Source organism: Pipistrellus hanaki (genome assembly GCF_964339955.1).
Source record: "Pipistrellus hanaki genome assembly, chromosome: 1".
NCBI classification, from domain to species: Eukaryota; Metazoa; Chordata; class Mammalia; order Chiroptera; family Vespertilionidae; genus Pipistrellus; species Pipistrellus hanaki.
In genome coordinates this window covers 168,302,105-168,329,883 of record NC_140503.1, presented here as the reverse complement: position 1 = coordinate 168,329,883, position 27,779 = coordinate 168,302,105, and the positions used below count along the sequence as shown (strand labels likewise).

The 27,779-nt window shown below is 37.5% G+C and overlaps 1 protein-coding gene across 2 annotated transcripts; it reads left to right on the top strand.

Annotated features, from left to right (window-relative positions):
* Positions 1–24,252, top strand: AFP (alpha fetoprotein). 2 transcript variants are annotated; one of them, XM_084902525.1, is made up of 14 exons: positions 1–84; positions 1,011–1,143; positions 2,968–3,179; positions 4,266–4,398; positions 5,501–5,598; positions 8,739–8,868; positions 11,409–11,623; positions 13,236–13,368; positions 14,018–14,115; positions 14,664–14,802; positions 16,601–16,824; positions 17,954–18,086; positions 19,051–19,105; positions 23,613–24,252. In XM_084902525.1, exons 2-13 carry the CDS (start codon positions 1,069–1,071, stop codon positions 19,093–19,095), a joined length of 1,635 nt encoding a protein of 544 aa, XP_084758651.1. In that variant the 5' UTR covers positions 1–84; positions 1,011–1,068; the 3' UTR covers positions 19,096–19,105; positions 23,613–24,252. The 2 variants fall into 2 exon arrangements, with proteins under 2 accessions (XP_084758651.1, XP_084758650.1); XM_084902524.1 differs by lacking the exon at positions 23,613–24,252 and adding an exon at positions 19,449–19,595.
* The last annotated feature ends 3,527 nt before the right edge of the window (positions 24,253–27,779 follow it).

Sequence of the window (27,779 nt, the reverse complement as noted above, 5' to 3'; positions counted from 1 at the left end):
CTCCATTTTTCATGGTTTATTTTGCTTTCCAGCTTCCATACTGGATTCTTCCCAATGCTCTGCAGAGGTGAAATTAGCTGATCTGTAAGTTTTGCTTGTGTAGATCCACTTTAAACATGCAAAGCAATGATAAATTTAGTTAAGTAATTAAATAAAATTGGGTAGTCCTATGAGTTTTTTTAAATATAAAAGCATATTAGTCAATGTCAAGAAAAGTTATATGTTTAATATCAGGTTGATATTTTAGAGGTTGAGCATTGGTCTACATCCTAGATGTTAGCTTCTAGATTTCTTGCAATTCCATGGGACAAATCAAATCAGATTTTAGATACTGAAGATTAGTATCTGATCAGTGGCACTCAAAAAGAATTCAGGAAATTTTCTCATCAATACCAATCAAATGATATTGCAATATTTTCTATTTTGAATACTATTTAATCCTAGTAATAAAATAGAAGAGATAAAATATTAGATTTTCTGTTATTTTAAATATAGTGTGTTGTTCTTTTGAATGCTATTTTTCTGTACCACACTTCTGATGTTTCTAATAAGGAATTTAAAGGAATGTGTTAGTTACTACTACTGTTTGCACATAGAGACCTGCTAAAGCAACACTTTGGGTCAACCCCCAAGCACATCAGTCTTGAATCAGACCTTGATCATGCTGGGAGTAAACACAGGCAGATGTCTGATGACCAATTCTTTGCTTAAATTTAAAAGAAACTACAAAGAATATAAATACCCTTGATTATAGTTGCATTGCAAAAGGAGGAACCACTCTTATAGAATACTCACTTATTTTGATTTTTTACAGATATGTGTATATTTGTGGGGAATGAGGACAAGGAGAAGAATTATATTTTTTCCTGAATGGTTAGAACCTAATTTCACATTAATTTTTAGTAAAGGTTACCTCCTAAATAGGTCATAATATAACAGAAACAAAAACAAGTGAAAACTAAACTTGATATAAGGTGCTTCCTCAGCATTTATATGTATTTTTGTTTCAGAGCTACCATATTTTTTGCCCAGTTTGTTCAAGAAGCCACTTATCAGGAAGTAAGCAAGATGGTACAAGATGTATTGCCTGTAATTGGAAAACCCTCTGGCAATGAACAGCCTGCAGGGTGTCTAGAAAACAAGGTGAGTGAATAATAATAATAATAATAATAATAATAATAATAACAACAACAACAACAATAATAATTATTGATACAATAATAATATTTATTATTTGACCAAAATTTAACATGTAGAAGAGAAGATACAGGATAGCATAAGAAACACATTTAAATATTTGAAGAATTATTGTGTGAAAGAGGCATTAGATTAATTCTGAATTGCTAAAGAAGATAGAAGAGAAAACAATGACTAATTATTGAAAAGAGACAATAAAAGCATGGTGATTAGGAGCTAATGTTCTGAAATAAGCGTGTCTGGGTAACCATAGGCATATTTCTTAACTTTTTTAACCTTTAGTTTCCCTATCTACAAAATAAAGAATAATAATAGCTTCCATTTCAGGATTATCATGGAAATTAATATAATTCTAATAATAGGAATTAATTTTATTAAGTGACAGGCTTTATTCTAAGAAGTGTTACATACATATTGATACTCAAAATATTTTATGACATAGAACATAGCACTGATGAATCAGAATGGCTGTCCAGTGAGCCAAGAGACCCTGGCTGGGTCTTATTGGCAGAATATCAGCTTTGCTTGCAAATATAATTGATTAAATCTTTATGATAATCCAAAGGATAGATGCTAGTCTTCCAGTTGAGGAAGCCGAGCCATAGAGAGGTGAAGCAACTTGCTTAAGGGAGCCCAGATCCAATCAGGATTTCAACTAGGCCATGTGGCTGCAGCACTAATAACCCTGGAAGCTTCACTACACTATACCCTGCACTGTAGTGAATGTGAGTGCATAGCACATAGGGTTACCTAGCAAACGGCAATGACAAAACTTGAAGCCCACTTAAATTTAAATTTCAGGGAAATAATGAATACCTTTTCCAGTATAAGGATATTCTAAGGTGGAAGATCAATAAATGATAGTTGTTGTTACTTTATTTCAATATAGAAAAGAACTTTATACTGATTAGAGCTACCTTAATTATGGAACAAAATGCCCAGAGAATCTTTGTCATGGTGGGTTGATGAAGTGATCAAAAGACAATGGACCTGGAATACTAAGAGGAGATGCCATTTTAAAAATATGAAGCACTTTCAAATATGAATTTGATGATTTAATAAAGACCCCTGTTTTGCATCTCTATTTTTGGCTTGTCCTGATAATCTTTAAGGATGTGTATAAAATCAACATCATACATTTCATATTGCAACTTTATCTCAGAGGAGAGATTCGGTGTAATTTTACAGATTGGTGATTTATCTTTATCAAGTTAAAGGCATGATTTTTTATGTAGATTAGGAACTGGAAGACTTACTTAAGATATCCCAAGTTCTCTAAATGTTAGCAGCTCTGAAAGCTAAATTAAAAGTTTCCTGAAATGAATGAAACACACTATTCCTCAGTGTCATTGTTCAGAATATTGGTGGCATCATCTGACCTTGGTAAAGTTAAGGCAACAAAAAAGGTTTTTAAACATTTAAAATGTACTTTTTAAAATATTTTGGGTAAATCTCTAATTATGCCCCATGAAAAATATTCAATGTTATTTTTGTTCCATTTCAGATTTTTTTTTGTGTGTCTAAAAATAATATCCAGTGTGGTGATTGTGGGGGAGAAGGAGTGGATAGAAGTGGATGAGGGAATAAATGGTGATGGGGGGGGGGGGGGGAAACCACACACACACAAAAAAAACTAAATATGTTGAAATTGTTTGGGGAATCATTTCCTTAATCTATAGTTCTGATTTTGGATATTAGAAAAAATTTAGTGTGTTTCCCAGATTTATTAAAAGTCAGTTGTCTTTTATTAAAAAGAAATCTTTCTTCCAGCTCTCTGTCTTTATGGAAGAAATTTGTCATGAGAAGGAAATTTCTGAAAAGTATGGACTTTCACACTGCTGCAGCCAAGGTGAAGAAGAAAGACATAACTGTTTACTGGCGCATAAAAAGGCTTCTCCCACATCCATCCCACCTTTTCAGCTTCCAGAACCTGTCACGAGTTGTAAAGAGTATAAAGAAAACAGGGAGGCGTTCATGAACCGGTAAGGATCCGATACAGATGGAGATTAAAACCCCAGAAAGGGAGCAGTCCCAAGCAGAATATAACATTTCTGCAAATCACAGTTGCACTCTAAAACATGGAGGAGGAGAAGTCCTGGGTCCTGCACTGGGAAGTTGGGTGAGCAGCTTTCAGGGAACCTTTCTTTCCTCCGCATGCCAGAGAGATGCAGCCAGGGCCACACAGCAGACCCGCCAGTGTTCCTGTGGCCTCTTGGGATACATCTTGGCTTTTCCCTTCAACTCTCTCAATTTTAGTTTGCCCAAGGATGTATTAGTACCTCACAGAAAGACTTATTTTGAAGCCAAATATTTGGTGTTTTGTGTTAAACTAATTTCCTTTAAATAAAATCATGTGATCCAGGAATAGGTAAGATACACAAATATAGCTAACATTTATTGTGCACGTAGGATGTTATCAGAACATGTGTTCTTGCCGCACAGGATCAGATCTATGCTCACAGCAGCCTTTGAAGTCTCCTTGTCCTCTTTCTCTTCATTTTTCTTCCTCTTTCCATTTTGCAAATGGATGAGGAGATTGAAATTTAGAATATTAGAGAAACTGGGTTAGGGCACATGGCTCATACACCCCCAAGCTGGGGTTTGAACCCATGTTCTCTGTAAGGAAAGCCTGTATCTAACCCTTAATCACTGGTGTCTCCTCGGTTGCTACCTCAACCAGAAAACTGGGGAGACTGCCCTTAGAATAAATCTGCTCTGGAGACAGACAACATAGATAATTCTATTCTGCACTGATGACGAAAAATAAATCCACCATTCTGTTTTACTTGGTGGTTGTCTGGCCTTGCTGGGCCTTGAGTAGATTTACTGAAAAGGACATTTTAATAAGAAGCATAGTAAGCCTCTCTGCCAGTTTTGTTCTCAGAATGTGGTATCTGTTGTCCAATTTTTTTTTCCCCCGGGGGATTTTTAATGAGAAAATTTTTTCATAGCACCTGGATAAAAAATATGATGGTTTTCTGTATTTTTAAACATATTTCAGAGTTCCCAAGCAGTAGTGGCCTTATTTTATGTGCTTGACAATCTTACAGTTCTATTTCATTTCACAGATACATCTATGAGATAGCAAGGAGGCATCCCTTCCTGTATGCACCTTCACTTCTTTCTTTGGCTGCTCATTATGACAAAATAATTCCACTTTGTTGCAAAACTGAAAATGCAATAGAATGCTTCCAGACAAAGGTATTATATTTGTGTGAATATCTGAACCAACACTTTCACCTGGCTATGACTCATTAAGACCAAAGTTTAAAATGGAAATATGCTTTGTATAGAAGGTCATTTCCAGAATAGAACATATTTCAATAGTCTTATACTCTTTGGGTTAAAAAACCTGATATTTCTTTGTTTTTATTCATTCACTTATTCTTTCATTCAGCCAAAATTATTTTATTATTAAGGAAGTGAGTCTGGTGGGACTAAAGAAAGACAAATGTCGAGATGATAAATGAAAGAGAGGTGAAAGAAAAAAGTGAAAGAGGATAGAATAAGAGTAGGAGAATAGGAGCAGCAGCAGAAGAGGAAAATAGTGAAAAGAAAACTATGATAAGTGCTTTACATTCATTATTTCTTTTAATCATTAGAACAAATTTGAGGTGTAAGTGCAGGTGACCCAGTTGACCCTTGAACAATATAAGGGTTAGGTGTTCCTTATGAAAAATGGCATAGAGCAATGCATACTATCAGCACTCCACATTCGTGGACTCCCAACCAAAGATAACAAATAGTACAGGCATTTATTGACAAAATCCACATTGAAGTGGACCTGCACAGTTCAAATTCATGTTGTTATTGTTATTTAACAATCAAGACAACTTAGGTTGAGAGAAGCGAATAGCTTTCTTAGAGTCAGAGAGCTAGAACAAGATCCACAATTAATTGCTTGCCACCAGAAACCCTACAACAAAAATTTTCAAAGGATTATAACTATTTCCAGAATGTCAGTCTGTGATACAATCTTTTTTTTTTTGTGACTGAGCAGAAATTTAATAAATTATCAGGTTTTAATCGGTCTTACAGTTCTTTATTCATTATACCAAATATGAAAGTTATAAGATTTTTGTTTTAAGGTATTTAAAAAAAATCTATGTGGCATAGATGCACATAAACCAGCTTAAAATAATAAATAAACAAATACAGTTCTACAAAAATATATTTATAATTTTTAGTAAAACATTTATTTTATAGAGTTTCACACTTTACCTATATCTATTGTTTTGGAAATTATTAGAGGATGTAATAGAAAATACATGCTTTCTTGATGCTTTGTTTCTTCGAATTTTAGGCAGCATCAGTTACAAAAGAATTAAGAGAAAGCAGCTTGTTAAATCAACATGTATGTGCAGTAAGGAAGAATTTTGGTCCCCGAACCTTTGGAGCCATGTAAGTTAAAAGTTCTATCTAGGGAACAAGGTGAGGTCTGCAGAATTACAATTTTGTAATTTAAGTTCATTTTATCTTTGTCACTATAGTAGGGAGCAGTTTCCTTTGAAGAGAGCTAATTTGATTGAGAATCACGAAATCTTAGCATTGGAAGGAAGCTAATAGATCAATTTGCTGTTTCACATTTATTAATCTAGATGAGAAAATACTTAAAGATGGTATCTAGGACTTAAACTGTTGATCTATTCTAGATACTCTTACATTCCTGGGCTGTAATCAAATTATACCTCATAGGCTGTTTTTCTAGATTCTCTTCATAATAGACTAGTCTTCACTGATGTGTCATTTAATATTGTTTGCTTAAGAACAAGTCCCCCCCCCCCCCTATTAATTTTGCTTCCTAGTCTGCTTTCAATTCCATTATGTCAATTGCTCCTTTCCATGAAAATATTCACTTGAGTCAATAATCTAAGAATCGAGTCACAGGAGAAAAACAAATGGTCATGTGTGAAGAACTAAGATGTATTCTAGCTGATGAAAGCAATGTTACTCACTGAAGTTTGTGTTCTTGTCCCAGCTGCTAAAAAGCTCAAAGGCAAATTTGGAATTTTTCAATTGTCCATATTAACTCTTACACTAGTCATATTTACCTTCTCCCCTTTTAAATTGCCTTTATCTGTCTATCAATCTATTATATTTACCTATCTTTATCTAGCTACTTGAGGCTTGGTGCATGAATTTGTGCTCCAGTGGGGTCTCTCATCTGGATTGCAGGATCGGGCTGAACCTGGCTCTCCAACATCCCACAGTGGGTTCTGGATTGCTAGAGGGTGCAGGCCAGGCCAAGGGACCCCACCAGTTCACGATGATGGCTGGGGAGGGACGCAGGAGGTTGGCCAGCCAGGGAGGGACTGCGACAGGGCTTCAGGGTTGTGTCCAACCCTTCTTGCTCAGTCCTCATAGGCTGGACACCAGTAGCAAGCTAATTTACCCGTCAGAGCGTCTGCCCCCCCTGGTGGTCAGTGCATGTCATAGTGATTGGTTGACTGCCCTCTGGTGGCCAGTGTACATCATAGCTGGTTGTTAGATGCCTTGGACAACTAGATGACAGGATGACCATACACTTAGCATATTAGGCTTTCATTATATAGGATATTCTATCTTCTATCTATCTATCTATCTATCTATCTATCTATCTATCTATTATCTATCTAATCTTTTTAACCACCCATCCTACTTCTATCTTATTTCTTCTATCTTTGTTGTTACAATGAAGAGGAATATAATATAAATCCAGTTAAATCATCTAGTCCAACCTCTTCATTTTACACATGAGTAACTTGAAGGCCACAACTCTTTATCCAAGAGTATACTGCTGGACATCAGAAGCTAGTTTTCTAGGTCTTGTCATGATTTATTTTCATTATACTTATTTGTCTACTACATCAGTGTTCTTTAATTTTCTGTATTCTGACAATGAACCATTGAAGTCAGATACAAAAATCAGAACTATCAATGGTTTAGAGCTGTGCTATCCAATATGGCAGCTGCTGGCCCCATGTAGCTCCTGAGTATTTGAAAGGTCACTAGAGCAAATGGGAAATTGGGCTCTAAGTGTAAAATATAAACCAGATTTCAAAGACTTGTTATGAAGAAGAGGATGTAAAATATCTCATTAGTAGGTTTTAATGTTGATTTCACATTAAGATAATGTATATTTTAAAAATTTTACATTCAATATTATTTTGTATTAGTTTTAGGTGTACAGCATAGTGTTAGACAATCATATACTTTACAAAGTGATTCCCTGCTATTTCCAATCCCACTGGTCCCATAAATAGTTATTACAATATTATTGGCTATAATCTTTATGCTGTACTTCATATCCATGTGACTATTTTGTAACTATTTTGTAACAACTTGTACTTCTTAATCCCTTCACCTTTTTTTACCCCAACACCTCCTCCCTTCTGGCAACCATCAACCTGTTCTCTGTATTAAAATATTTTTGGTATGTGGTGTTAAAAATACTATACTATTGAAGTGAATTTAACCTGTTTTATTTTACTTTTCAATGCAACTGCTAAATTTTTAAAATTACACACTGGTTAAAATATTATATAAATTTTATGAAGAAATATTTCTAGGAAATATTTCTAGGAAAACATCTGAGCTGCTAATCAAAAAGTATTAATTATATGCATTCACATTATATTTCTTTGCTAATTTGCTTGTAAATTACACAGTTAAGAATATTGCACACAATAGTAGCCTAGATTTAACTTTTTAGACATGGAGTTAGGTCCAAGATTGACTGAAATTTCTTCTTGGGAGAGGTCAAATTTATATTTATCCTCTCATTCTATTAGAAACTTAAAGATTGATTCATTTAAATTTATCTTAGTAATAACTATAAATTAGATATTTTTCTAATGACTTTATTATTTGATATCCATAAGTGATTAAACTTAAATGTTGTGAATTTATGAAGAAAATTTATCTTCATCAGTTGTAGCATCACCAGCTGCTCTAGGGAGTCTCACCTAGACATCTCTTAAATTTAATGAAATGCAGAAGGAAAAAGATTTTTATGTCTTACCTCCCTTTTGGGCCACATGACATGTCTTGGTATGATGACACATCTGAATGTATATTCTGTTCCATTTTCTTGTCCCATTTTATTGATTTACCCATATAGACCCCTCCCTGTATTCTCAGAATTATTATTTCTTCCTCCCAAGTAAAAAATGATTGTCATACTTGTGGAATTTTCCATTTCTTACTGGTTTATTCTTTTTTTTTAATTTTTCACCCCACTCACTACACTGATCCTAAGTGCTCAGCATCAAGGATGAACAGCAAAAAGATAGGTTTCATCACAATTCCTAGGAAGCATTTTAGGTAAACATAAGTCACTTTCAAACCTTTTGTGGGACCAAGTCATAATTATAGAGCCACTCCCCTGAGAAATTGCTGCAATCAAGAAGATGTGTAACACTTGTCTTTCCCTCTTGAAATGACAAGGTTATTTCAGTTCTTTGTCTTTGGAAATGAAATTATATTTCTACTTGAAAAATGCTATTTAATTTTGATAAATAATCTAGATTTATTTTTAATTCTTGCCCCCCCCCCCTCTCTAGAACCATTGCAAAATTGAGTCAAAAGTTACCCCAAACTAATTTTACTGAAATTCAGAAACTGGTCCTAGATGTGGCTCACACACATGAGGAATGCTGCAGAGGAAACGTGCTGGAGTGTCTGCAGGATGCGGTGAGGAGTCTTGCTTCCTAAAAAAAGGAGACATATTTCCATCCCCTTTTCTTCCTTTTGCTCTCATTCTAAACGGGAGAAGGCTATCTGAGTTGAGCTGGTCATAGGCGATGGTAGCTAGCTGAATCAGTGAAGTTAGACTTGGTGCTAGTGAAGCAAACCATCGTTTATCGATCCTGCCTTTCACTTAAGAGATGCTCTCCGCTTCATTCTTACTTCTGAAGGAGATGGAACCATCTCAGAAGGCCTCCACATCAGATTTGGGGAGGGGGATCAGACTCTTTACTTTTAACGTATTTGGTTTTCATCCACGTGTTCTTTCATTTGACAAAGACATATTAAATAATTTCTATGCAACAGCCACTGTAAAGGACATTTGTCATCAATGCACATGCTGACCTCAAGAACATTTATAGGCTTATAGGTGAGCTAAGACAGATGACTTCCTTGGGGTAGTTGTTGTCTTTTGTTTATTGTTATCTTCATAGGCTGCCAGCACCTGGGAGACACTCTATTATATATTAATTGGAGGCCCAGGACTAGGCCTAAACCGGCAGTCGGACATCCCTCTCACAATCCTGGTCTGCGGGCTCCTAACCTCTCACCTGCCTGCTGGCCTGATCGCTGCTTACTGTACCCCCTGCTGGCCTGGTCACCCCCTCACCCAAACCCCTCCCCCCACACACACACACCGGCTTGGTCACCTCTCACTGCCATCCTGGCGCTTAACTGCCCCCTTCTGCTTGGGCATGGTGGTGGAAGGGAGCTCTGAGCTCCAGCTGTGGGCGTGGTGGTGACAGGGAGCTAGCTTTGGGCCTCAGGTTTGAAGGCCGGCCACGACCTTGATCATGGGAGTCCCAATATTCTGCCATGCTCTATCTTGGGCCCAGAGATCCCTTTCACTGCTGGGCATGACCAGGGGTATGGTGGCAATAGGGAGCTCTGGACCCTGGGTTTGAAGGTCAGCCACGTTCCTGATAGCGAGGGACCTAGAGTTTCACTGTGCTCTGGCTGGGGCCCAGAGCTCCCTTATGCCACTGCATCCAGACCAGAGTCCAGGGACTGGTCATTTGGTTGTCCCTCACTGCTCTCCTCTCCTTCCCCTCCCGCCAGCCTGGTTGCCCCATGCAGCCTCCTGTTCAGTTGTTTGTTCAGTTGTGATGGCCCCTGGCTTTTTATATATTAGGACAGATTTAGTATATGAGTACAACAAAGTAACACAAAAACTATTCTATAAGGTAAAACTACAGCCTTTCCAAAGACAGGTACAAATAAAGGGTTCTAGGAAAATTAAAAACCAAGACCACACCACCCTAACAACAGATTCCATTGAGAATGCCATAGTCACAATTTTTGCAGTGTGGCATTGGTCTATTTTGGCCAACCCTAGGCTTCCTAGAGATTGTATGAGAGGTCTGTCTATTCCGAAATCACTCCCTCTCTGGTCCTTATGATATATCTTCTTCTCCAAGGAAACTTAAATATGGTTTTCAGAAGATGGAAAGTGAGGGCAAAATGTTCACTTCAGTGGCAATTTGGCTGAGCTAATCTTGGAAGTGAGCAAGGAGTCACAACTGCAGGGAGAGTGACAGTCTTTGAGCACAGGTAGAGACCCTGGTGTAAGGAGTGGGGAAAGATGAACTGAGAGGGGGCTACCACCGAGACAGATTTTCTTATTTTATTTACTTTACCTTTTAGAAGAATTTACATGCAGATAAGGGGCAGTGACTGAGGACAATTTTGTCTTTCTTTGAGGTCAGTTTTCTCAGTGTTAATTGACAATTTGATTACTTTGTATAGTCATTTAAAAATTGGTTTTTCAATTTTTTTGGAACTCATAAGCACTTTTTCTTTTAAAGTGGAAACATTAATTGCAATATGATATGTAATTTGGATTTTAATGACGAAATTATGGGTTCTAATCATCCCTGTTTAGAATACACAGAATGTTCCGTCCTGTCAGGGGAATGTGCATTCTCGGGTTTTCTAGCCACTGAGGTGAACTACTTCATCATTGATAGGCTGCCCTCTGGAGGTCATTGTGGGTCACTGCAGATTGTTTTGTTATAGAGCAGGTTTGGCTCTCCATGTTATAGCAACAGTAAATGTATTTAGCAGCAAATTTCAACATTAATAGAAAGATATACACAGATGTGCATGTCATTTGTCTTGAGGAGTACATTTATCTCTTGTTTTTAAAAGTTTCCTATTAAATGAGTAGGTTTTAGAGGGAGACTATCAAAAAATTTGAATAAACGGGTAGAAAGGAGTGAGGAAAGGCAACATTGGGAGAAAACACTAAAACAGGAGACAAGGTAAAATGTATTATTCTTTCCCTACTTTGATTATACTTTCCTTCCCCCTCCCTCCCTCCCTCCCTCCCTCCCTCCCTCCCTCCCTCCCTCCCTCCCTCCCTCCCTCCCTCTCTTCCTTCCTTCCTTCCTTTCTTCCTCCTTCCACTTTTCTTCCTTCCTCTCTGAAACTGGCCTTGAGGTTCTGCATTAAACCTTATAATGTATACTTTATTTTTTCTATCACAGGAAAAAATTATGTTCTACATATGTTCTCAACAAGATACTCTGTCAAGCAAAATAGCAGAATGCTGCAAATTGCCCACACTTGAACTTGGTCAATGCATAATTCATGCAGAAAATGATGACAAACCTGAAAGTTTATCTCCAACTCTAAATAGGTTTTTAGGAGAGAGAGATTTCAACCAATTTTCTTCAAGGGAAAAAGACCTCTTTATGGCAAGGTAAACACACTCTATCAACGTACATTCACATAAGTAAAGATTATGTAACTGACAGCTTTGTGTTGTTGAAATGCAGAGTGAAGGCTATGGATTTTTAGCTTGGTATGTGAGAATAATGCTAGAATGTACTTAGCCAAAATATATTTGAGCAGAAAACTAGGGAATAAGGAATGAAATCTATTTTATATGGATGGGACTTACCCCATACTATTATTAAATGCTTGCTTTTTAGGCTGTAGTTTAATTTTATATGAATTTCTCTGGAATCTGAAGCATTGTCATCCCTGTTTGGATTACTCAGAGGAAAATCACCTTTGAACTTCCACATAGGATGCAAATACTTTTTAAAAAGAAGGGTTTATGATTCAGAATGTGCTTTTTCACTGTGCATATTTTACCTTCCCTCCCAATATAATGCAATAGTTAATGCTAGATAAAAGGATTTTTATTGGGACAGTTTATTTGCTATTTATTGAATTCATGTTTTATTTTTTTAAGAAAATAAAAAGGTTTTTAGAGACATTTGCAGTCTAGTAATTTGTTGTGATTAATGTGGCGTGTTCTCCTTCTGTTTGCCTTTAAAGGAACAAGCAGTCAATGCATCTTCCTTTATTGTACAGTGTATTTCTATGGACACTATTAGGGAGGAATTTGTGCAGCTCTAAGCCATTATATATAATGATCTCCAAAGTTCTTTCTAAATTTAAGAGTCTGTTTCTAATGTAGTAATGAAAATAAGGGCCCAATTTTCTCTTTAATATTCTCCAAGGATATTACTCTATTTTTACATTAAAATTAGACATTCACACATTGATTGCACAGCTAAATAAAATTATGCAAAATGAGAACAATGCCAAGATTTAAGAATCCATATTGACAATTTATTGGTGGCAGAACTCACATAACCATTTCTATAATCTGGGAATACAATTAGTAAATTCAAGAGTTATCTTTGAATTTACACATCTGTAAATGTCCACAGCTTGTTGTGTATGTAATTGAAGCAGTTCCTCAATTGGAAAGGTTCTTTGCAGTAGAAATTTTTTCAGCCGAGAATGATCTTCCCCAAGAAACTTGTGTGGCTCCCTTCACCCAGGTTTCTGGTCTGAAAGAGCTACCAGAGGGAATTTTCTTGACTGCACACTCTAACTTAGGTGTCACCTCCTTCCCTCTATTCTAACTTCCTTTATTTCTCTTCATTGATTTATCACCACTGAAAATTAGATGACACATTTCTTGTTTATTTTTTTTCTGCCACCCTATAATGTATGCTTTTGAGAGGTCAGGCATTTTATCTTGTACATTATTGAAAATTTGCTGCTTAAAGAAATGCTTGCATAGAGTCAGCACTTAAGAAATATTTGCTGAATAAATGAATGTAAAGTCCACAATTAAAAAGCCAAAATGAAGGTTGCAAAAGAAGATAAAACACAGCATTTTAAAACAATCTGAGGTATTATAATTTGTACTAATAGTTTTGCCATGCAGATAGTTTAAATTATATTTGACCTCCAGGGTTATTTATTTGAATTTTAGTTTCTGCTTGCCATATAACAAAGGAAGACTTTATCTCTTGATTGTAATAATATTATTTTTTTCAAACATATTTCAGATTTACTTATGAATATTCAAGAAGACATACTAAGTTTGCTATTCCAGTAATTCTAAGAGTTGCTAAAGGATATCAGGAGTTGTTGGAGAAGTGTTCCCAGTCTCAAAACTCTCTTGAATGCCAAGATAAAGGGGTAAATTGCTCTAGCTTTGTAGGAAGACTATGAAATATTGGATAGATATGGTCCATTAAAAATGCTGTTAGTTGCCTGGGCAGGTTTGGCTCAGTGGATAGAGCGTCGGCCTGTGGACTGAAAGGTCCTGGGTTCTATTCCGGTCAAGGGCATGTACCTTGGTTGCGGGCACATCCCTACTGGGGGGTGTTCAAGAGGCAGCTTATTGATGATTCTCTCTCATTGAGTCATCTAGATATTAAGTAGCTATTAACTAGTTGTCAACAACTAGTGGCTTACTTGGGAAATAAAAATGTTATCCATAAGTTCTTTGATGCACAGAATAAAAATAACATTCATTTTTAACAGCTCCAGAAAAGCAAGAATTTGTATAGAAAGAACTGCAATCCTTTATCCAAAGATTGAATTCTGTCATCAAGTAACTTGGTGTTTCACCAAGTTTTAAACTTAATTTTCTCAAAGTCCATTTGCTTTAATTCTCACAATTCAAACTTTGCCATCTTTAATATTTAAAAAAAAATCCCTCTAAAATTGCTTTCTCTAAGATTGGTATCATCATAGAATAAAATATAATTGGTCAATTTTTACATACAAAGTTGTGTGTCCAAGAAGAGAAAAAAAATGTATGAAATAATTTTTGTATTTTCAGGAAGAAGAGTTAGAGAAATATATCCAGGAGAGCCAAGCATTGGCAAAGCGAAGTTGTGGCCTCTTCCAGAAACTAGGAGAATATTACTTACAAAATGCGTAAGTTGTTGTTTTTTTTTTAGCAGTAATTTTGGTGATTTAAAATTATGAACCTATGAGGGAAATATAGATATACATTAATCTCTCATCTGACTCTAATTTTAGCTCCTATTTCAGATTGGGAGTCAGTATAATGTGATCACCCGATTTCCCCTGGGAGAAGGCAGCCCTCCGAGTCCCCTGGTTCAGGAAGCAACATGCATGGCCTATAAAGTCCGATTGGAGGCACGGCTTTAGTTTCCCTCAAATCAAGCAGTAAAGCTATCCATTCTGTCAGAGTCTGTCGTCCTTAAAGCACTAAGAGATCCAAGTTAAAATCAATGAAGCTTCCAAGGTTGGGAATAGGAGTCAACCTTCTGCCCAGGGGTTGCTTTCCCATTGTGATAAGTTGGTATCACATGAGTAGAAGGGGTGGTTGTTAGAATAATCTCATCTCCAAAGTTAGTCCAAACACCCTGTGGATGATAAAATGAGCTGCGTTCATGTCTTCTGACACCAAAAGAGACTCGTGAACGACTCAGCAGGATTTGGTGACAAATGCCTTTCAGGTTTCTTGTTGCTTACACAAAGAAAGCCCCTCAGCTGACCGCCCCTGAGCTGATGGCCTACACCAGGAAAATGGCAAGCGCAGCAGCCACCTGTTGCAGGCTCAGTGAGGAGAAACAATTGGCCTGCGGTGAGGGAGCGGTGAGTGTTTTATCCAGGCTCATCGGGTTTCTGCTCTGTTTGATTGAAATGACCTCAAACTTCCCATTTAGAGGAAATGGTAAAAACCAGTGCAGAGGTGACGTTAGTAGACTTATTCACGTAGTTGCAGTCAGAGGGGGTGTGAGAACTCAGCTCTGATCAGTTAGCATGGGGTCAGGCTTCCTGTCCTAGAACTGCTGATGGAATGCAACCAGTTTATTCAACAATGTCTGAGCAAGCTTTACATAAAGGGCAGAGAGATTGGCCAACGCATCATTCACTCCATAATTTTCTTGTTTTCTTCATTGAATATTTACTTTAATGTTGAAAAGAAAAAAAAAAAGCTTCATTTTTGATGGATTAAAATAAGTCATTTTCTTTTTAGCCATACATTATACAACATAATTTTATCCTTTGTAGTATAATCGTATTGTGATTTTAGGAATAAGTTGTTCCCTTTTGGGTGTAGGGTACAGAACAGGGTAAGTCTCATGTCCTCAATAGTAAAATGACTGATTTCACCAGTGTCCTACATATGATTACAGTTTTTTTTTTTAACAAATATTTTTTCTGAAAGTCACAATTATGACCAAAATTGTATACAAAAATTTCCCCTTTTCTCTTTTTAATGATGAGTGATTTGCCACTTAATTTACATGTCTTGGGACTTTTCACCAGAGATTAGAAGGAAAAGGAGAATTTCTTGTGATTAAGCATAATCTTTGTTTTTTATTGAATTCTGTATGTTGGGAGGATGCAGGGATATAGGATGTGCAATGGTTCAAGAGTATGTTCTGGGGGGAGAGGGCTCCTAACTACAGTCCCTTCCCATTTTCAAAACTTGTTAGTCATTTCACACTGGGGAAGCTAGTTACCTCACTAAACTTGAGCTTTTTCATCTGGCATATCATCTTCATAAGATGGCTGTCACAAGGTCATATGCCCAACTCACTTGTATTAGGACTAGCCTAAGACATATTGCACACAAATGTATGCTGGCCCTTATTACAAGTTATTAGTAGGTACTCGAAAATAGCTCCGAAGTATGGAAGGTAGGAGGATTCCACATTAGGAAAGCCTAAAACACACACATACACACACACACACACACACACACACACACACACACACACACACACAATGGCTAAATTTGTGCTATTCTTACCTTCAGAAGGTGACTCTCTGGGACACAAAAGTAAAATAGAAAACTCAACCAGATAACAAGGAAAATGTAAGCTATGTATTGATTTCCTAGGTCAGGGAAGACACTTTTCCCCTTCGGAAGCATCTTTCAAAGAACTAAAATAGAGTTGAAGAGACTATCTTCAACATCACCTATAGGACACCTATCACTAAATGCTGAAGTTCATCCCAAATAAATGGGTAAACAAGAATCTACAATGTAACTGAAACTGGTTTGGCTCAATGGATAGAGCGTCGGCCTGTGGACTGAAAGGTCCCAGGTTCGATTCCGGTCAAGGTCATGTACATTGATTGCGGGCACATCCCCACTAGGGGTTGTGTAAGAGGCAGCTGGTCGATGTTTCGCTCGTCATTGATGTTTCTAGCTCTCTATCCCTCTCCCTTCCTCTCTGTAAAAAATCAATAAAGTATATTAAAAGAAAAGAATCTACAATATAGCAATACATGATCCTTTACAGACAGCAAATTTTTTGTAACATTAATTAAGTTATAATATATTAAAATTATTGCAATAATTTTCTGGAAACCTGAATCAATTTTATGGCTAATGCTTACTCCCCTTCTTTTCTTCCCCCCCCCCCATTCTCCTAACTAGGCGGACCTTATTATTGGTCAGTTATGCATCAGGCATGGAGAGACGCCTATAAACTCTGCTGTTGGCCAGTGCTGCACTTCTTCATATGCCAACAGGAGGCCATGCTTCAGCAGCTTGGTGGTGGATGAAACTTATGTCCCTCCACCGTTCTCTGATGACAAGTTCATCTTCCATAAGGATCTGTGCCAAGCTCAGGGTGTAGCACTGCAAACAATGAAGCAACAGTAAGAAATTGTTATTTGCTAGCACGGAGAGGGCTGACACCACCAAATAGCAGTTGATATTTCTATGCTACACACCCAACACTCTTGGGCTCCTCGGGAGAACAGCATTACTCGGGAGAACAGAAAGTGGCTTTTAAAATAGTCTTCTCTCAGTGACTTCACAGCCTCACTGGGATGTAGATCTGGAAAAAATCAGTAAGGCAGACAATGTCCTGTTTGTAAAAGCAGTTTCTACTGGAACTATTGTGGTAATGCTATTTTGGGACTGCGGAAAATGAGCAATTTATTTTGGGGAATTAGGATATATCTTTACAATAAGTCTGTGTACTTTTATTCCAAAAAAAAAAAAAAAACAACAACAACCCTAAATCTTTTTTTTCCTTCACATCATTTACTCTTTGAAAAGAATATATTTAATTCAGCCATGAAGTGTGGGTGTTAAGAAATGGAATGCGCATTTCAATTAATTGTGGGAGGCATTCTGTAATGGTAATGGTAAAGCAAGTCAATGAAACACATGGTCTCCAAATCCCCATGCATTTTAATACTCGCCTGTTTTGTAAATGGTCTTCCTTCATTTTGGAAAACCTGGTCCTCCCTTTTTTTCTCTGTTAAAATCTGGGGCATGTTGCAAGGTACATACAGTAAGAATGCTATCTCTTCCGGAGGCCTTTCCTATTGCTCTATCCAACATTCATTCCAACATGAAAGCATTGCTCAATGAGTAGAGCAGGCAATTAGTATTGCTAGTGCACAGGTAAGGGTCTCATAATTATGAATGGCAGGTATTGGCAAATCTGGGCCTTTGAGAAGAGAGAATTGGAACAATATTCTGGATAATTAAGAAACAGACTGTATTTCACTACATGTAAGTGTGGTGGCGCTATTAAACAATGTTTCCTCTATAATCTGCACAAATGCAGACCAGTGGAACACATGGCATGTTCCTACACTGTCTTTCTAATGAAAGTATTAGACAAAGTGTGTGAGCTAAGTCTGGGAAGGGGCTGATGGGAAGAGGGTTTATGACGAGGGTTGCCAAGACTGAATATTCTCTACGAGAAAGGCTTTAGAAAAATATCATTGCATAACAGACTTCTCTCGTGTTTTGTTTTGTTTTAAATCATAGGTTTCTCATTAACCTTGTGAAGCAAAAGCCACAAATATCAGAGGAACAACTTGAGGCTGTCATTGCAGATTTCTCTAGCCTTCTGGAAAAGTGCTGCCAAAGTCAAGAAAAGGAAGTCTGCTTTGCAGAAGAGGTATGTGCAGCTCATTTTTACAATCAAAATACTTAGTACAGAATTTTCTGCAATGAATAGTGAAAAGAACATACCACTGATCTATAACTTTAAAATAATGCCAGAGAGATGTAAATTTCATTTAGAAATAGATTGAAGAATTAGGTGACATTTAAAAAACAATCATAGTTTTCTCACCAAATATTAGGAAGTAGTATAATTTAAAATATATTAAGAAAATTATTAATTTTGGTTTATTTCCTAGTAGATAAAATAGTAAAGTGAATATATAGTTAATTGATGATAATTTAGGTAGTTTCTGACCTAAAATTTATTTGTTAAGCTGAATATATTAAATGGATTATTAGCAAATGAATTGTACAAACAGGATCCTGGAGAAATATTTACAGAAAATATATTTAAACTCCTTTGGAAACATGGCTTTGAATATCAATAGAGTAGTAGTTAGGAATTATCTTAATCTAATTATTTAGAAATTTTAGCTTTATTTGTAACTGGCTACATTTTGTAAGTCTAATTTATATTATTAAATGTCTAAAAATATAACATCACTATATTTAAAAATATATTGTATAATTTAGCCTTTTGCCAATTTTGTCTCTTTCCTAGTGTAAAAGTTTTTAATATAAATTCCAAAGATATATAATATTTAGAAATCTTGAGCTTTTAATAGATAATATAATTAAATGTACTTGAGTGTGCACATTTAATTATATTATGTGGCTGTGTTTCAGAGATTAGTGTAGGAAAAACAAAATCTACTATTGCTTTGAATAGATTTTTCTCTCTCTCTGGTTGCCATCGTGTTAGCTTGTTGGCATCAGAAATGTATAGCTTTATTTTTTTTAAGTTGTTTCTTCTATAAACCTGCAAATTCATGCTTGGATAGTGGAGAATTAACTGTATGACTAGAACAGTAACTAATTTCTTTTTCTAATGATTCTTATTTGTTCTTAATTTGCAGGGTCAAAAACTGATTTCAAAAACTCGTGCTGCTTTGGGAGTTTAAATTATCTCAGGTAACAAAAAGTTCAGACAAAGCTAAATGCTGTTGAAAGTCCCCAAATATCAATCTATAGTGAAATACACCTTAATAACTACCATTAAATGCATTTTCTACCAAATAAATGCAATTCAATAAAAATCTTTATTTTAAAGATACTGAAACAAAATTATGTCTAAAATGTTCATTAGTGACTCAGTGAACTCAAAATTCTTTGAGGTTGATTCAGAGGCCTCAGGGAATGTCATCAGAACTTCCTATTTATGTAATATTTCTCTGTTATCAAATAATAGAACCAGTAAATCTTCTGCACTTACTCATTTAATAATCCATTTAATATACTTTTGTTCATATTACAGGATGAAGAGAAGAAGACAAAATATGTCTTTATGATTTGGTGTGAACTTTTTAATTCTAAATGACTAGTATTTTTTATGAATTAATGAAATAATGAAGATTTTTATGTGGGATTTCCTTATCATAGAAATAAAGTATCTTCAAATGTCTCCTTTTTCCTACTTGCTTCTTTATGAAAACCTAATGATGATTTCTTTAAATAGTACTTTACATTTTTCTTTCAAATCTGTTGCAATATCTGTGGACTTCATTGGATTTTGTTGTAATTCTAAGAGGTATTAATTTGAGATCACAATAAGATGAAGTAGAATTCAATTTGAAAGCATTAAGTAAGAAAAATACATATATATATATATTTTTTCTTTTTTGGTTAAGAGGGAAGTTCAATATGATAAAAATATTGGAAAAATCTATGATGTTTCAGTGAAATACATTAAAAAATGGAAACACAAGGACAAATTGACATCAATGCAATAGTAAATTGGAGATTTTAAATAATTTTTACTTCTTTGAAAAAATAAGTCAGGCAAATAAATAAAGATTCAAGGAAACATCTAATCAAGGTTAAAATGACCTGCAGGCTGCAAAATCCAGTATGTAGTCACTTCTCGGTCTCTAGCTTACTTGAGTTCTCTCAGTGCAACCTGACAGAATTGATCATTCTCTTTCTTTTCTTTTTTTAAATTTCTTTATTGACTATGGTGTCACATAATTGTCCTCATCCCCCCATTCCCATCCCAAACCCCTCCCCATGTATACCCAACCCCTGTTGTCCATGACTTTTGGTTAGGCTTATATGCATGCACACAAGTCCTTTGGTTGATATCTCCCCTTTGCCCCCACCCTCTCCTACCTTCCCCTTGAGGCCCGACAGTCTGATCGCTGCTTCTCTGTCTCCAAGTCTGTTTCTGTTAATCAATTTATGTTGTTCATTATTTCCCCTAGATGGGTTATAAGGAATTCCCTTATAAGGACGGAAACTGAAACAAGCCATAATGGTTATGCTGAGAGGCAAATGAATCAGTCTGCAGTGTGTTCTTTTCTGGGTCAACAGTTCTTTTGAGTCCCCATTTCAATGTCAAACAGTTCCTTATGTGTACATGTCAGCCATGATATTTCAGATCTGGTTAGTTGACAAATGATGTTGATGCAGTTCCAACCGTCCCTGGTTTGGTCCTGGGCATCCTTCAGTGACACACAGCTCGTGTCTGCTAGTATGGCAAGGTGTTGTCAGCGTCTTCCATCTCTGGACTGATTCTCTTCTGTCTTCATGGCTGGGGCACTCCTGTCAATTCCTCCTCTGTTGCAGGAAACATTTTTCTACTCTGCTTTGCATTTCCCTCCAGTCTTATGGCTGCACCTCCCAAGTCTTCTTCACTTTAGTTTCTGCAACTCTGACCTCTAAGTACTGGAGTGTCTCAGAGCAGCCTTTCCTGAATCGAAACTCACTCTCTGAATGATCTCAAACATATTAATATTTGTTTACAATAAACATTTCTATACAGCCCAGATTTTTTTTCTTAATTGCCAGCTTCTTTCTTTACATTTCCATGTTGATAATGCAGAAAGAACACAAACTTAGCACATTCCAAACTGAACTATTCTCTATCCCAAACTTGTGTTTCCCTCCATCTTGTCAATTCTTCTAGTTTCCCAAGCCACAAGCCTTAGAGTCATCTCTGGTTCTTCTCTTCCATATCGCCCCTACATTTAATCTATGAGCAAAGTCTGTTGGCTTTACCTTCAAAATACATCGAGAATTTGACTCTTTCTCAATACCTATATTACAAGCCAAAAGCACACATGGATTATTGCAATAGTATCTTAATTGGTCTCCTCTCAAGTATCTTTGCCCTACCCCCTCCAGTTCTGGTTTCAATATACTAAGTGAAATAATTCTTTACATCATTATGCCTGGAAACAAAAAATCACAGGAAGATTGAGACTCAGAAAAACAACAATGGAAGAATTAGGAAAGATCTTCAAGAGTAAATATGTTTCATTAGAGATCAAGGATAAGATCATCCACATCCCCAAATTCCCAATTACTATCTGTGGATGCGAAAGTTGGGCTAGTATAAAGGGATGATAAAAAAATTTGATTCACTTGAAAGGTGATGTTGGAGGAGAGTTTTATGGATACCCTGGTCCACCAGAAAGACAGACAAGTGGGTCTTAGAGCAAATTAAAGTAGAAACATCCCTGGAGGCAAAAAAATGACAAAACTGTCTCACTTTGAGCACATCATGAGAAAGCAGGGTTCTTGGGGAAGAAAGTAATGTTGGAAAAATAAAAGGCATCAGGAAAAGAGAAAGACCTAATATGAGATGGATGATTCCATAAAAGAAGCCATATGCACGAATCTGCAGGAGCTAAGCTGGGCTACTGAGGACAGAACATTGTGGAATCACCCATTCATAGGGTCGCCAGGACTTGGACCTGATTCAATAGCTTATAACACACACATTATGTCAGTTTTTTAAACTAAAAATCTCTAGTGTCTTCCAATCTCACTCAGAGTAAAATGTAATGTCTATACACAGTCCCTACATTGTGGTCCCTTTCTGCCCTCTTCTTTTTTCGCCTTTCCCATTGGGTCCCTTTGCTCGAGCCAGTGGTCTCCTTCATGTTTTTCAAATCATCAATCAATTTCCTGTTTAGATTTTTGCCTTTGTGATTCTTCTTGCTTAGAAAACTGCCCTCAATATTTGTGGGGCTCACTCCATCACCCCCTCACACTTTCTACTCATTATCATCTACTGGATGTTAATGTCTTCCTTTAGTGTCCTATTTTAAATTATACCATTATCACTATCCCCCACATCTCTTGTTTTTCTTTTTTTTTCTGTCTACCTCCACTAATGGAAGCCCCATGAGGACAGAGATTTCAGTCTGTTTTGTTCACTTCTGTTATCTTCAGCACAGAGAGCAGTGTATGGAATATAATAGATATTCTATAAATATTTATTGGATATGTGGAGGGATGCCTGTATATTCTTAGAAGGTGGTGAACTAGAGAGGTTTCTAGCTTCATCCTCTAAAAGGCACACTGGGGAGAGGAAGAAGCATGGGTCTAAAAATTAACATAAAAAACATGAGAAAACACATTTATCCTTCACAAGGAAAAGATCTGGTGTGTGTGTGTGTGTGTGTGTGTGTGTGTGTGTGTGTGTGTGTATGTGTGTGTGAGTGTGTGTGATGGGGGTTGGAAAGTGGTAAGAGGCTAGGGTAGCAGGTTTTAAAGAGGATGAATAGGTATGTGTTGGGAGGGTAGAATTAATTTGTGCTCTTGTCTGTACACTAATTTGCAAAGAAGACCATCACTGGACATGTTGCTTCTGTGAAACAAACAGACGCAGTGATCATATTGCCTGCTGTCAACAGGATTAGATTCATTTTTCTGAAGTGAGGTTTGATAGTTTGTGTCTTTCAAGGCATTTGCCCATTTTTATCTAAACTGTCAAAGTCATTGACAAAATATTTTTCAAAATATTTCCTTGCTATCATTTTAACATCTATGGTCATGTCACCTTTCTCATTCTTGATATTAATAAACTAAAAACTCCTGTGGGAGTGGCAAACTGTTCAAAACAGGTGAGCACGAACAGCCTCTCTTAAGAATTTGCCCCCACATCGTCCATGGACACAGACAATAGAGTGGGGAAGGCCCGGGAGGGGTGGGTGTGAGGTGGAGGGGATCAATGTGAAAAACAAACAAGCAAGCAAGCAAGCAAACAAACAGACAAACAAATAGGACACTTGTAATACTTTCAACAATAAAGATAAAAATAAAAATACTTTAAAAAAGTACAAATTGGTAGATACAAAATAGTCAAGAGGTTATAAACTACAGCGTAAGAAATAGCTATCAAGACTACATTATAAAATTTTCAAAAGCCTCCTACTATTTAAATAAAAAAAGGGGGGATGGTGGAAGAATATCATGTAAGGAAAAATATCCTGAAAGTAAATTACATCTAGAAAACTTGTATTTTAGAAAATTTATTGTAATGCTAACAGCAAAACACCCATGAAAAACACACATGATATCAAAACAAGCCAGAGAAAAATCATTTGAGCAAAAAATGAAAAAGGATCCCAAGTCAAATTTATAGAAAATATTCCTTTATTAACTTTTGGTCAAGAATATGTTTGTATATTTTCAGAAAACAACTCTGAGACCATGTAAATTCTGGCAACAGAGAGGAAATGATAGGACTACTCCAACCATGAAGACAGAAGAGAAGCAGTCCAGAGATGGAAGACACTGACGACACCTTGCCATAATAGCAGTCAGCAACTGTGTATCACTGCAGGTTGCCCAGAACCAAACCAGAGAGGGTCGGATCTGCATTACCACCATTTGTCCACCATCCAGAACTGAAATATCATTGCTGACATGTACACCTAAGGAACTGTTTGAAATTGAAATTGGGTCTCAAAAGAACTGTTGACCCAGAAAGAAACTCACTACAGACTGATTCATATGCCTTTCAGCCTAATGATTACTGATTGTCTAATTTTTTATTCTTATATTTCCAGTAGGACATGATCTCACTCATCTAGGGGAAATGGTAAACAACATAGACTGATGAACAAGAACAGACTCAGAGATAAGGAGCCATGGGCCAGACTGTTGTACCTCAAAGGGAGGGTGGAGATAAAAGGGAGAAATCAACCAAACGACTTATGTGCATACATATGAGCCTAACCAGTGGTTAAGGACAATAGGAGGGTGGGGGCATGAGTGGGGAGGGGTGGGGCATTCAAATGAGGGGTTGAGGACAAATATGTGATACCTTAATCAATAAAGAAATTAAAAAAATATATGTATTATTTTTAATTTTTTTTTTAAAAAAGAAAAAAATATATATGGTCAGTAATCTTATCCAATAAAAGAGTAATATGCAAATTGGCCATACCTCTGATACACTAACAAGCCACTCTCACCAGCCATGCCCACCAGTCAATCAGAGTGAGTATGCAAATTAACCCCAACCAAGATTGCTGCAGCCACAGACAGCAGGAGAGAGGCTTGGGTTTCCCAGGCAATGGAAGAAGCCAAGCTTTCCACCTGCACTTGTCCGCCTAAGCCTCCACTCAAGGCTACAAAGTTTCAATTATAGAAGGTAAACAAATTCAAACACTAATGGCAGCAGCCAAGGAGCAAGCAGAAGGCTTGGCTCCTCTCCAGGCTACAAAGTTTCAGTTGTAAAAGGTAAATAAATTCCAGATACCAGGGCCTCAGATTGGGTCACTGGGGGGCCTGGCGGGCCTGCAAACCACCACAGGTCCCTCACCCAGGCTTCCCCATGCCTCAAGGGAACCCCCACACTGATCCGGGACACCCTTCAGGGCAATCCAGCTGGCCCCCACCGATGCACCAGGCCTCTATCCTATCTAATAAAAGAGTAAGATGCAGATTGACCATCACTCCAACACACATCATGGCTGCCCCCATGCTGTCAAAGATCCTGCCCCCATGTGGATACAAGATGGCCACCACAAGATGGTCAGCAGGGGAGGGCAGTTGGGAGGGACCAGGCCTGCAAGGGAGGGCAGTTGTGGGTGATCAGGCAAGCAAGGGAGGGCAGCTGGGAGGCACCAGGCCTGCAGGGAAGGGCAGTTAGGGGTGACCAGGCCAGCAGAGGAGGGAAGTTGTGGGCAAACAGGCTGGCAGGGGAGCAGTTAGACATCAATCAGGCTGGCATGGGAGTGTGATCAGGCTGGCAGTCAGAAGTGGTTAGGGGCAATCAGGTCGGCAGGCAGATGAGCAGTTGGGAGCCAGCAGTCCTGGATTGTGAGAGGGTTGTCCCAGATTAGAGAGGGTGAAGACTGGTCTGAGGTACACCCTTCCCCCTCCCCCGTGCACAAATTTCATGTACCAGGCCTCTATTATTGAAATAACTATCTATGGTGCCAGGTGGGTACTGGAAATAGCAGAAGGAACGCTATGAAAAATATATGATTGTCTAACTGCTAAACTGTACACCTGAAACTAACCCTATAAAATAAAGAGGTAATATGCAAATTAACCATCACAATATCATAAGATGGTTGTTCCCACAGCAGAGGCAGGGTTCCTATAATGAGTGATGATGAGGGACCTGAGGCTGCATGGTGCCGGCTCAGGGCAGGGGACCTGAAGCTGTGCCCCCTGCCCAGTGGGGCTTGACTAGGGGTCTCAGGCTGCACCCCGCCCCCCCACCCCTGTGCTGGCCTGAGGGACCTGAGGCTGCACTCCCCAACCGGTGGGGCTTGATGGGGGACCTGAGGCTGTGCCTCCTGCCCAGCGTTGGGCCAGCAGACTTGATGCTGTGCCCCCTGTTCAGTGGGGCTTGACAGGGGTGGAGCCAGCCAAGTCTGGATCTCATCCAATGGGGATGGGCTGGCCAGGTCTGGGACTTGTACAATTTCGATGCACCCATGGGTGGGCAGGGACTTGACTCTGGGTCCCCCAGCATGCCCCAGACTCTGACAAAAGGAAGATTTTCATATATATATATTTTACTAATTTCCTTTCATCTCTGACATTTCTATTATAGAGAAAGGACAAATAGCAATACTAAAATATTTCCTCTAATTAATTCCCTTGTAATGTGCATAAATTTCGTGCACTGGGCGACTAGTAAAAAATAAAATTGAGCAAGAAAAGAAAAAGAATGAGTTCTCCCAAACTTTTCCCTGCTCCATCTGGCCCACTTATATAAGGAATCATGGATTACCATGTAAGGAATTTGTCTTCCTCAAAGAGAGTTAAGTGAGATTTTAGAGAATTGCTTGATAGCATGGGATTAAATTGGTAATAAATGATAGTGGGGTTTCTGGAAACCCCAAAATGTTCATGAACTAAATCTATAATTTCTAAAGAACTCATGAGCCGTAAAAGCAAAGAGCTGAAAATTCTTTGCTCCCACTCTGGGGTGTGAATGGGGCGGGCACCATCAGCATGTGGGAGCAGCAGTGGTGGCAGGAGTGGGGCTGCTGGCAGACAAGGGCCCGGGGGCCCCGGTGGGAGAGGCTGGGTGGGTGTATGGAGGATGGGCCAATACCTGCCCCTTTGCCCACTGCAGCTTTGCTGCCCACAGTTCCTTTCAAGGTACATGAAGTCATATACTGGGCCCCTAGGAATAATAATAAGGGAGTATTTTGAAAAATATTTTTCCAATAAGTTTGATAACTCAGATGAAATTGACAAATGCCTCAAAAGACACAAATTACCAAAGGTCACTCCAGAAAAAAAAATATAATCTGATTAATTCTGTATCTGTTAAAGAAATGAAAAATTTCATTAAGGTTATTTAAATAAAGAAACCTGCAGGCTTAACTGGTAAATTCTCCTAAACATTTAAAGAAGAAATAATTCCAATTATACAAAAACTCTTCCAAAAAATTGAAGAGAAAGAAATATTTTCCAACTCATGAGGCCTGATACCCCCCTTTCCCCCGCCTCCCCACTCCTGAGGATACAACCAGAAGTCAGCCACCTACCTATAACCCAGAAGAGAGCTCTCATAGAATTTGAACATGTTGAGGGGTTATCTCACATTTCCAGCTTCCAGAACTGTAGGAAATACATTTCTGTGGTTTAAAAGCCACCAAGTTTATGGCATTTTGTTAGAGAACCCTAAACTGATTAAGAATCTATCCCTTCTCTCCTGTTCTCCCTTTCTCCTATAATAATACCTCTTCTTAGTTCTATTTAATCTACCTGTTCTTTATTTTTCATATCTAAGCAAATATGTATATAAATATGTTCCTATTACACCATTCTATCTTTATTATAGAGTGGTTACATATTTCAAATGTTGTTCTAGACCTTGCTTTTTTCACTTAAAAATGTAATCCTGACAATCACTCAATATTATGCATAATTTTCCCCCTAAAATTTTAAAAACAGCTTCATAAAATCTCTTTGTGTGTATATCTATATTTTCTTAACCACCCTTCTATTGATGGACATTTGGATTATTTCCATTCTTCTACTATAGCAAACAATGCCACAATGTATAACCTAGTACTTTCGTCATCTTACCTAATAGTAGAGAAACATGTAAATTGACCATACCTCCACTATGCTCATAGCCAATCAGAGTGGGTATACAAATTAACCTCGGCCAGTGGATAAATTCCCCAGCTTCCCATTCCTCTAAAAGGATGATTCTAGGAAATCTTCCACTTCTTGGACAATTCCCAGTAAGATTGCACCCAGTTGCTTACACTGTTACTCTTCTCATTAACACCTGATTTGTTAGCTTGTTTATTTATTTATTTATTTATTTTTATCATGTACTTTAAAATAGTTCCATATTTAGGATCATGTTCTTAATAAA